The 12,364-nt window shown below is 42.8% G+C and overlaps 1 protein-coding gene across 1 annotated transcript in view; it reads left to right on the forward strand.

The window, feature by feature from the left end:
• Window positions 1-12,364, forward strand: part of LOC145392743 (uncharacterized) — an 80,681-nt gene that overhangs the window by 52,566 nt on the left and 15,751 nt on the right. The window contains exon 6 of the mRNA XM_080267039.1: window positions 5,327-5,483. Coding sequence (XP_080123165.1) covers window positions 5,327-5,483 — 157 coding nt within the window. The remainder of the gene's footprint in view (window positions 1-5,326; window positions 5,484-12,364) is intronic.

Consider the following 12,364-nt stretch of genomic DNA (forward strand, 5'->3'; position numbering starts at 1 on the left):
TAATGTGAGATCTTATTTGTTATAATTGGTTAAGTATTAACAGAGATATGAAGGTTTAAAGATATACAATTTTGCTGATGTTTGTCGGGAATGCCTGGCTGTGGGGAGCGATCATGACAACGTCTGCCGTACAGGGGGAGTTAAAACTCTTGATCACACTGCTATTACACAAACATAAAACAGTAGGACATGTAAAAATATATAACTGTCAACATGCTGCAGCAAGATGTTAATGCATTATAATGTTGAAACTAAATTGGTATCATAAACAGTTGCCACCCCAGGCCTCATGCAGTGGGATTGCTCTTTATTTTGTTCACACACACACACACACACACACACACACACACACACTGCATGTGCATGGGTGTGTGTGTCTTCGCTCGTGCGTATGCAAGTGTTTGTGTGTGTGTGTGTGTGTGTGTGTGTGTGTGTGTGTGTGTGTGTGAGAGAGAGAGAGAGAAACAAAATAAATGGCAAACTCGACATACGAGGCCTGGGTTGGCTGTTGTTTACGATGTTTTTTTAGTCAATGTTATACTCGTAGTGCATTAATTTCTTTCTGCCGTGTGTTGATACCTTTACATGTCCTGGTGTTTTATGTCTGTGTAATAGCAGTGTGACTAAGAGTTTTAAGTATGATGTCAGCTTGAGATGTAATTGCTGGTTAAGAATAGCAGGTGGGGAGGCAAGAGTATGCAGGGGAGTTGGGAGCTTGGGTAGAGACAGGTGGAACTCTTTTCGTCCACCCCTCTCCCCTAGGTATATAGGGGTAGGAAGGGGGCACCCGTGAGCAGAAATTAGGGCTTGTGAGTGTACATATATTGCAATAATGCAGCACATAATATTATCATACTCACCTAGTGTTGGCACCACCATAAACTCATCCATCATGCAGAACTTGGATACATTTCATGGCACTGCAGCAACTAGTGACACATTGGAGGGGAGGGGGATGGTTGGCTCGGTGTGTCGGGTGGACTGCTTCGCAATGCATTGTGATTGGCAGTTGCATGTTGCTGTTCTGCAGGGTCTGCTTGCAGGTCGATTGGGTCCCATGTCTGAGTCAGATGATACACATAACCACCGATAATGCATAGTACCACTGATTGCTTCCCGTTTCGGCAATGGATATTGCTTTAAAAGAGCCAAGCAAACAGTGCCGGATATTGTAATGAGGATAATTGAGAGTTTACTGTACTTCCCTCATCCTTATGGCAAACTGCATATGGCCACTCTCCATCCTTTTGACAGTGCCACCACCAGCCAAAGTTACCATCACTTTGCATTTACTGTCAAGCCCTTGAGCCAAAGTTACCATCACTTTGCATTTACTGTCAAGCCCTTGTGCCCCATGCTATCTCGCCACTTCCTCCCTTTCATTCTCTGCAGTCAGTAGGCCTACCAAATCATCAGCATACATCTCACGTGGGAGTCCATTACTGAAGTCACGTGAGAGGGCTTCAAGCACCATTATAAACAATAAGGGGCTCAAGACTGATCCCTGATGCATGCCAGCATTCACAGAAAATCCATCACTCTGATCTCCATTCACTCTCACCTGGGTGCGAGCACCTAAATACACAGCCATAACGGCTCCAGCCAACCACTGTTCAATCCCAACCTTTCTCATTGCCCACTTCACCACCTCCCTTGGGACTCTGTCAAAGGCCTTCCCCAGATCAACAGAAACAAAGTATAGCTACCTTTTCTCTCCTATATATTTTTCCTGAAGCTGTGAGACTATGAATATGGCATCAATGGTCCCTCTTCCTGGTATAAACCGAAACTGCACCACATCAGTATTCACATTTTTCCTTTATCATACCTTCTAGAATTCTCTTCATTACCTTCATTATCTGGTCCAAAAGTTTTATGTCCCTTCAGCTCCCTCTTGCCAGGGCATCACCCATCCTCTTGTACACATTTCAGTCATAGTCTTCAGTCAGCCATCTGCGAGAACACAGTAATGTGTAAATATATTTATCAAATCGGTAATTAAATCCACACCTATACCTCCTGAGGCTTTCAGCATTTCAACAGTTAACCCAGACATGCCTGCTGCCTTCCCCAGCTGCATCCTGCCAATTGCTTTGATCACAGTAGCAGCATCAGTCAAAGGCGAAGGGCCAAAGAGATCTCCTGACACTCCAACGTTCCCTGTTCCAATCAAACTCCTTATTCAGCAGCTGGTTATAATGATCTCTCCAGGCATCTTTTATATCTTCACTGTCTTGAAAAGACAGAAATGAGAATATTGAAATGGATATGTTGAATTTTGGGGTAACATTATTGACAGTACTGTGCTCCGAGAGAGAGAGCTTTGGCATAAAATATGTCCGAGAGGTGATGGAAACCTGTAGGATGAGATGGATTGGACATGGTGAGGGGAGAGAAGAGGATGAATGAAATCAGTAGACAAGATGTGATAGAAGGATGACTAAAATCTTTAGGTTAAGATTGTCTGGGCATATTGAAGGGAAAGAGAAGGATGACTGGGCGAGGAGGGGCACATGTGAATGTGGAGGGAGGAGTGCCGAGAGACAGACTAATAAAGACATGAAATGAGGTCTTGAATGGAGATCTCAGGGCAAGGGAATTGACCAGGGAAATGTCTCAGGTTGTGACACATATAGCACATGCTAGTGTAGTCAGTAATATCTAATTGTATACTTGTTACTTACTGATGGAAATCACATTGCTGTGGATTGATTTCACAAAAGGGAGCTAATGATAACCATTGGGTCATCACATCATCATGTTCCTGGCATAAGGGGAAGCTACTAGTGGAGAGGTTTCATTGAACTTCAGTTATTATTAAGGACTAAAGCTGAAAATATTACAGTAGTAAATTTATATGAAAGGTGAATATATTGTATGTATTGTTTCAGGGTGTGAGACCATAGTGTGGCTTTAGTGAAAAGTCAGGAGTAAGAGCAGTGGAGATGGGTCTGACAGGATGTGAGGCCATAGTGTGGCTTGAAAGTGAAAAGTCAGGAGTAAGAGCAGTGGAGATAGGTCTATTGAAGAATGTGTGAGGAGAATGGATAGGGTAAGGAATAATGTGATTTGTGAAAGATGTGGAATTAGGGAGTTTATGGACACCAGTTGAAGACTGTGGTTAGATGGTGTAAGCATGTGGAAAGAATGGTTGTAAAGAGAGTGTTGGAAAGGGTATATCTTGAGTCAATTTTTTAGATGGGGGAAGGGATGGTAGGCCTAGAAGATGGGTAGATATAGTAAATGTGAGAGAGAGAGGTATAGGAACTAAGAAGGCTATGGAAGAGACAAGGGGTCAAGTTGGCTGGATGAATTTTGTATGGAGAAGTGTAGGTTGGGGCACTCACCATCCACTCGATGTAGTGCTCAGGTGTCTACCCTTTCCTCTCCTCCATCCTTTCTTTCCTTCCATCCACTTCTGTCTTTCTTTCTTTCTTTCTTTCCCCGCCCTTCTGTGTACGGGTGACTTTACACTCCCTCTTCTGTCTTTCTTTCCTTCATTCTTTCCTCTTCCTTCTGCCTATGGGTGACTTTACACTGAGAAACAAGCCAAATAGTTTCCTGTACACCAGGAAACCATTTACTATGCTGGGTGATGACCATATAACCAGAGTTTGGTGCCTGGTGGTTTAGTGGGAAACTAAAGCGCATCAGTTGGATTGGGCCGGAGAAGGTTTATATCCAAGGGATGGTTGAGGTATATTGCTCATGTAATGCCACTCAGGGATGAGTGAGGCTGTCAGGACTCAAAAATGTAACACACTACATAATAGCTAGTAATGCGTATATGCAATATAGAGGTTAGATGACTCATGCCTAAGCGAGAGGGCTAGAGGAAATAACGTTTGCACATCTTAGGAATTTCACACACAGCAAAGTGTGATGCCTGATCAGAAACTCCCCAGGCTCAGGAAGGTTCCATACACCCGTGCTCTTACACATGACACAACTAGTGTAGTCATATACAGGGGAAATGGGAAAGAGAAGGCAGAAGGGGTTAGGAGAGAATAGAGGCACAGCGAGGAGAGGCAGGAAGGAGTGCGCGGGGTTAGCCAGCATAAAACCGTTCTCGCCTCAGTACTGCTCGTGGGAGATACTCCCCATTGAAGAAAATAAACTGCAATCAAACCCCAGACTCATCTTTATCTTTCTCCTGCCATCTACAACAAGTACAACGAACATTCTCTCCTTCATAAAATCCCTACAAGTCAACACACTGTTACAATAGCTCGGTGACGACTGATTATGTAATATTGAGTAGCAGCGTTGTTTATGGTAAGGCTGGTCACTCACATCTTAAATGTCAGAACTAACTCGCCTAGCCCCTGGCTACTACTCTCCTCATTGGGCAATGTAGGATTGGATGATGGATAGACGGATGGAGTGTATAACTAGGGTTTGGCATTCCTTTTAACTTGACTCTGTCTGATAGGTAAGTTTAACCCGCCCCATCCCGACGTTTTTGGACCTTTTTTTTTTTTACTTTTGGCTCAAACATCCGCTTTTGGTGAGAAACATCGAAAATTCATAGAGAAATCGCTCACCTGAGGTTTAAAATACTCGATTTAGGTACGAGTACTTCCTTACCTAACTGGGTTTTCTAACAGGCTGGCACCAAAGAAAACGAATTCTATGGGAGGGTAACTATTTTATCCACTCATAAACGGTATTTATTTACTTGGTACGAATTTATATGTAGTACAAGAGTATATTGGTTTTCAAACAGTAATATAGGCATTATAAGCATTGTTTCACTCACTAACTCATCACCATTCATGACCCTTTTTTTCCCACATTACCTGATCATCATTTCTGACTGTTTCTTCCTCTAATGCTATGTAAACTTTGTCCTCCACATTGTCATCGATTGGGGAATCACTCTGGCCCCGAATGTCTTTATTGGCCAGGTCACTGGTAACAGGTGAATTGCCGAGACAATGGCGTGCAGGGGGGGGGGGAGGTTATGCAGTGTAAGGGATTGTTCCTGCTTGGCATCATATAGAGGAATAGAGGAAGGTGTCCTGTGTATACGTGCCAAAAATCACTCGAAATCACTCGCGAAAATTGAAAATTGTGCAAATTAGGGACCTTGCAATGTTGCCGCGTTAATTCACGTCGCCGGGACGGCGCGGGTTAAAAGGTATGGGCTGTTCTTTATTATTATTATTTTTTTTTTTTATTATTATTATTATTTTTTTTTTAATAGGAGTTTGGCTTATTTACCTGAGCAGACTTTGGTTAGTATCTGTCAGTTTTGGGGGGTCTTTGGAGCCTACCTGGGGATGGGAAAGAGGATTTGAATGATAATGATAATGATGTGTTTCAGATGCTGTTGAAGTTGCTATAAAGGAAGGGACTGTCAGAGAGGCTGAAGATGGTGACCCAAGCCATCTGCTGTGTGTGGTGTGCAGCACAATTTGCACAGGAGAGGAACCCATGTCACAACACCTGATGGGCAAGACACATTTAAAGAAGCAGCAATGGTAGGATAAAGAAATACAGTTAAGGTTTGTTTGAATGTGAGTGAGTGCTAATTTACAGTGAAACTGACTTAAATTTTAAGTGTATGGAACTATTTTCATTATTGGGTGGTGGAGAGGAGCCTTCCTATGGTGTCGCCATTGCCCTTGGTAGAGAGAAGCAACTCCTGTCTGGGAAAAGGACCTCCTTATCTTGCCATGCATCCTGCAAGGAGGATCCTGGACCAGCCTAGCAGGATGCCATCATCTGCATGGATGCAGCTGCTTCCAGTGCTGTTTTTTACATTAAGAGAAATAACTGCGGTGGTCATATTTCCTTGCTGCTCACACCCGCCAGACATCAAGAGCATTCCTGAGCCCCAAACATGATACATTTGCCCTGTTTACTTCTTGGACATCACAAGCACAAGACATACACATGGATCTGTTCAGTGCGCTTCATACAGAGAATGGATCCACATGACTTGCACTACATTAGCAAATTCCAGACAACATCACAGCATGTGGGTGTATGACTCGTGTGACTCATCTACAAACATCACCCCTGTCACACCAAATGCAGCTTCCTCGACCCCCTCCAACAACTCCTCCACTCACACAACCACAAACATCACAACTCCATCCCTGTGCACAAGGACAGCATCTACAACACATATACCAGATGCACTGCCTGAAACACACACAAACATACTATAGCTAATGTTTATGTCCTCTAAAAAAAAAAAAAATCAGAAATAGAACAGTTCCTTCATGACCATAACATAAACATACTGGTAACACTCGTACAAGAAACAAAACTGACAAACACACAATAGACCCCAAAAGCAGTCACCACTCACATATTCACTTAGACAGAACTGAGGACAATGAAGGATGCCTCATTATGGTAGACTCTTGCTATAACGAACTAATTTAGGGGAAGCCAGGCTCATGAAAGCTTATGCTGTAGTTCATTATAGTATATCTGAGGGTCCCTACCTAAGATGGGATATCAAGCACATATTTGAGAAATGAGTACACTAGTATTTTCTTGAACAAAAAATGTAAACTATACCCATTTTATACTAACTTGGTCTGTAATTTTGCCCTTCTGCAGCTTATTTCACATCTTTGTTATAGCACTTCTTCATGGCTAATACTGTACTGTATTACAGTACTGTAGTCTGTTATTACAACTCTGCAGGCACAGTGAGAAGGCAGTTTTAGGGCAGATTGGAGGAAAAAGAGTAGGAAATGTGTTACGACCCATTACACCCCATTTAACGACCATTGTTATAACTGACAAAAGTTTGGTGGGGCATTTGTTAAATTTGATATCTGCTATATTTGGTGTCTTTTAACAAGAGTTTACTGTATGTACATTCATCCATCAGTCCTCTTCAGAGAGACACAACACAATCACTTTTCCAGACTAACATAGCATTAAAAGTACATCATCATCATCATCACAACACAATCACTTTTCCAGACTAACACAACATTAGAAGTACAGTACATGATCATCATTAGCCGTTGAACGTCCACTGCAGGACTGGCCTATCCCGCCCAAAGTGGGGACAATACAGTCTATGTATCTCTGCCAAGTGACTTAGGCTGTCTGGTAGAGATTGTAGGGTGAGAAGTGCATGTAAGTGTGATTGTAATGTTGGAGTGGCTTTGGATGTGTGTGTAGTCTCTGAACCAAGTGTAATCGGCCCGTGCAAGTTGACTGGGTCCAAGCACACTTGATAGTATGCGATACTGGTTCAACCACAGCACCCTTTATGTCTGCCAAAGCAGTATGTGAACGGGAGAACACTCCCAAAGTTTCTTGCCCTGGAGGGGCGTGAACCCTGATTCTCCCATGTACGAAAATGCACACTTTACCGCTGTACCGCGGAGGCTCATTAGAAGTACAGTATATATATCTATCTATCTATTATCTATTGCCAGACGCCTCAATCCTGTTTTTTTTTTTTTTTTTTTTTTTTTTTTTACGTGTCTGACTCTGGGCAAAGGCTCAGGGCCTATTTCTTGGGGGCAGTGGCTTATCCCAAGGCCCAGTAGTCCTCCTACACCTCCACATGTCACCACTTCGGCGCTAACACCCACCGTCCATATTGAATACATGCTAGGGCTGTCTCATACAGGACTGGTGTACTGGTATTAGCGGGGATACTTTTACGACATGTCAGCGGGTCATCTGGTAGATCAGGAAAGTCTGCTTTTTAGGAAATTCAAATCCTTAAACTGTTCCCTGCCCCAGCCGGGATTCGATCCTGGGTCCATTAGCACTGCAAGCCGCCTCTCTACCGATTCAGCCACCGCCTCCCCCACAAACAAATCGTCTCCACGTCGCCCTGTCCCCTGCCATTTCACTGCCCTGCTCCCAACTCACACCCCCCTCTCTCATATACCTCTCCATCTCATCCTTGGCCTCCCCCTCCCTCTTCCCCCCCTCCACCTCACTCACATACACTCTTTTCGTCAGCCTCTCACCCTCCATCCTCTCCACATGGCCAAACCACCTCAGTGTGTTCCTCATAACGCTTCCTATCACATCCACATCCATACCACAACGCTCCTTTATATCCTCATTCGTCAGCCTGTTTCTCCATGTGACTACACAGGCTTGTCTTAAATAACTCATTTCCACTGCTCTCACTCTTGACTTGTGTCCTTCCAGCAACGTCCAAGCTTCACTTCCATATGTTAGAGTTGGTATCACAATACTGTCATGTAGTAACTTTTTCACCTCCATGCTCACTTCCCTGTTTCTTATCACTGCTTTCAAAGAACCAGCAACCTTTCTTCTCTGCTGTACCCTTTCAAGCACTTCACCCTCCAAACCTCCATCCTTACTCATCACACTACCCAAGTACTTAAACATAATCACATTTTCCAATTCCTCACCATCCAACCTCGCTGTACATTCACTGACTTCACCTCTCTCAAAGACCATCACTTTACTCTTCCCTACATTCGCCTTTAGATTCCGTTTCTTACACACTCTCCCAAACTCATCCACCAAGCCTTGCAGCTCCCCTTCGTCTTCACTCAACAACACAGTATCATCTGCAAACAACAGTACAGGGAGTTTCCAAACACTATCCTTTCTCACCAGGGCCACTCCAACATCCACTACCCTACCTTGTACCTCTTTTATTACCCCATCCATGTACAGATTGAACAACCATGGAGACATGACACATCCCTGTTTCAACCTAACCTTCAAAGAGAAAAATTCACTTAGTTCACCATCCACACGCACTGCAGCCTTAGCACCATCATACATACTCTTCACAGCATTCAACAACTTCCCATCTACTCCATATACTCTTAATGCTTTCCACAATCCTTGTCTATCCTTATCTATGCTTTCTCCAAATCCATGAAAGCCGCATACAACTTCTTTCCCTTCTTTAGAAACTTTTCCACTAAAGATCTAAGGATGAATATCTGATCTACACAACCTCTTCCCTTTCTAAAGCCTCCCTGTTCTTCTCCAACTAATTCCTCTATTCTTTCTCTAACTCTGTTAATAAGTATCCTACCATACACTTTTCCTGTTATACTAAGAAGACAAATGCCCCAATGATTACCACACACTTCTTTTTCCCCTTTTCCTTTGTACAAGGGAATAATTATACCTGACTTCCAATCCTCTGGGACTCTACCTTCCTCCCAAGCCAATCTGCACATCTTCCACATCCATTCTACTACTATCTCTCCCCCATGCTTCAGCATTTCACCACACACTCCATCAATTCCTGGAGCTCTCCCCAATTTAACTTTCTTCATTGCTTCCACAACTTTTATCCTACTGATTTCTTCCTGTCTTCTCACCTCCCTCCTTCTCCCAGCCATTCCCCAGCCACTTATACTCGCATTACTTCCATCCTCTATGTTCAATAATTCCTTAAAGTGTTCTCTCCATCTGGTCACTTTTTCTCCCTTCTCCAGTAGTAATCTACCATTTTTATCTTTCACTCCCCTGCTAACCTCACTTCCACCCTGTCTTACTCTCTTCACCTCTTTCCAGAACATTTTCTTACAGTCCCTCCACTTTACACTCAAATTCCTTCCAAATTCCTCATCCACTCTCTTTTTACTGTCTCTTACTAATCTTTTCACCTCTTTCTTTCTACATATAACTCTCTTCTGCCTCTCAACTTCTTCCACGCCCCTGTTTCTCATCCATTCATTGTATGCTTTCTTCTTTTGTGCCACAGCCTGTCTCACCTCTTCAGTCCACCACACTGTTCCTTGCACCCCCCTCCGTCTTCTCTTCCTCCCACACACCACATCACATGCTGCACATATTTCTTCTGTAAATAACCTGCACACACCTTCCACGTCCCCCATCTGCTTCAATTCATATTTGCCCAATCGTTCCTCCACTTCTCTCTTATACTCTGCCTTTTTCTCATCCTCTTGTAATCTTTCCACTCTCCTTGCAACTACTCTTTCCTCTCGTCTTTCCCTTCTTCTATTCCTCCATCTTACTTGGATCTTAATTCTGGCCACCACCAAGTAGTGGTCAGAAAGTCCACTCCCCCAACCTCTATAAACTCTTGCATCCATTACACAACTTCGCATCCTTTCATCCACACACACATAATCAGTCATTGCCTTCCTTTCATTCAGTTCACCACCCACCCTTCTCGTCACTCGCCATGTATACCTGTGGATCATTTTATGCCTGAAGAGGGTATTGGCTATCACCAACCCCCTCCCAGCACAAATGTACACTAACACACTGCCATTCTCATCTATCTCAGCAGGCACACCCCACTCACCAACTATTCCATCCACCTTCACATTCCCTACTTTACCATTCATATCACCGATCAAAAACACTCTCTCATTCCTTCTAAACTTTTCCATGCACACGTCCACATTTGTCCAGAACTCTTCTCTCACTCTGCTAGCACGATCTTGCGTTGGCGCATACACACACCCAATCGCCCACATTTGTATTCCAACTTTCAACTTTACCCACAATCCTTGACCCAACTGATGCATACTGTCTTATGCTCTTCTTCCATCTTTTACTCACAACTATACATACTCCTTCCTCTGCCCTCTCATTCTCACCTACTCCTGCACATATACCCCATCCATACTCCCATTTTCTCACACTTTCTCCTCTCCATTTTGTTTCAGTTATTCCACATACATCCACTTTCGCACCCTCAAGCACCTGGACAATCTCTCTTTGACCTCATCATTCGCTCCTCTTACATTCCATGTATATAAATATATATATATATGTGTATATCCATCCATCCATCCATCATCCTAGCCTATGTTGCCCCTATATATATATATATATATATATTTTGGTAGTTGGGGGTGCTCACCATCCACTCACTTGATGTAGTGCTGCTCTCGGGTGTCTGCCCTTTCCTCTCCTCCATCCTTCTTTCCATCCATCTTCTTCTGTCTTTCTTTCCTTCATTCTTTCCTCTTTCTTCTGCCTGTGGGTGACTTTACACTCCCTCTTGTGTCTTTCTTTCCTCCATTCTTTCCTCATCCTTCTGCCTGTGGGTGACTCTACACTGAGTGACAAGCCAAATGATTTCCTGTACACCAGGAAACCATTTACCACGCTGGGTGGTAACCATATGACCAAATTCTGGCTCCTGGTGGTTTAGTGGGTAATAAAGGTGCTCCAATCAGATTGAGCCAGTGAAGGTTTATATCCAGGGGGTGGTTGGGGTGTATTGCTCACATAATGCCACTCAGGGTTGAGTGAGGCTAGTCACTCTCATCTTAAATGCTAGGACCAACTTTCCTAGCCCCGGGCTTCTACGCTCCTCATGGGGCAATGTAGGATTAGATGATGGATGGATATATATATATATATATATATATATATATATATATATATATATATATATATATATATATATATATATATATATATGGATATATATATATATATATATATATATATATATATATATATATATATATATATATAGATATATATATATATATAGATACACAGTACATATATATATATATATATATATATATACAGCTACTGCAGATTGACTTAGGACCTCCCCCCACAAAGTATGAAAAAGCACAGAAATCATAGTATGTCACAATGTTTGTTCATGAAATGCCATTCATTAATATGAAATCATATTTCCCTTGTTTTTCACAATCAGTTGGATGTGTTTGATCATGGAATCACTTAGATCTCTAAAGTAATCTAAGGACATTTCTTTGCACCAGACATTTATCAGTTCAGTCTTGAGATTGTCCAGATTGGGTGTCTTCTTCTCTACCATGATTTTCGTCATCCTTGCCCAGCAGTTTTCAATTGAATTTAGATCTGGATTGTTGCCAGGCCAGTTGAGGACCTCAATCCAATTATCCTGAAGCCATTTTGTCACCTTTCTTGACTTGTGGGGGGGAGGAGGTTGGTGTTCTTGCTTGAAGTCTAACGGAAGGTCAGCTCAAGCGTTGCTCCAGCATTTAGGTCTATGTTACATTTTTCTCCTTTGGGAAGTTTTCATTCATTCATTCATCATCCAGTCCTGCATTTCCCCATGAGGAGCATAGGAGCCTGGGGCTAAGCAGTTGGTCCCAACATTTAAGATGAAAGTAACCAGCCTCACTCATCCCTGAGTGGCATTGCATGAGCAATCAACCCCAACCACCCCTTGGATATAAACCTTCACCAGCTCAATCCGATTGGAGTGCAAGAATTACCCACTAAACTACCAGGCGCCAAAATCTGGTTATCTGGTTACCACCTAGCGTAGTAAATGGTTTCCTAATGTACAGGAAACATGTATATATATATATATATATATATATATATACACAGTATATACACACACACATACATACAGTAAACACTCCAATATTCGACGTAATAGAGCCATTCG

Source organism: Coenobita brevimanus, chromosome 23 (assembly GCF_032717465.1).
Source record: "Coenobita brevimanus isolate Jiangsu-jjx chromosome 23, ASM3271746v2, whole genome shotgun sequence".
Taxonomy (NCBI): domain Eukaryota; kingdom Metazoa; phylum Arthropoda; class Malacostraca; order Decapoda; family Coenobitidae; genus Coenobita; species Coenobita brevimanus.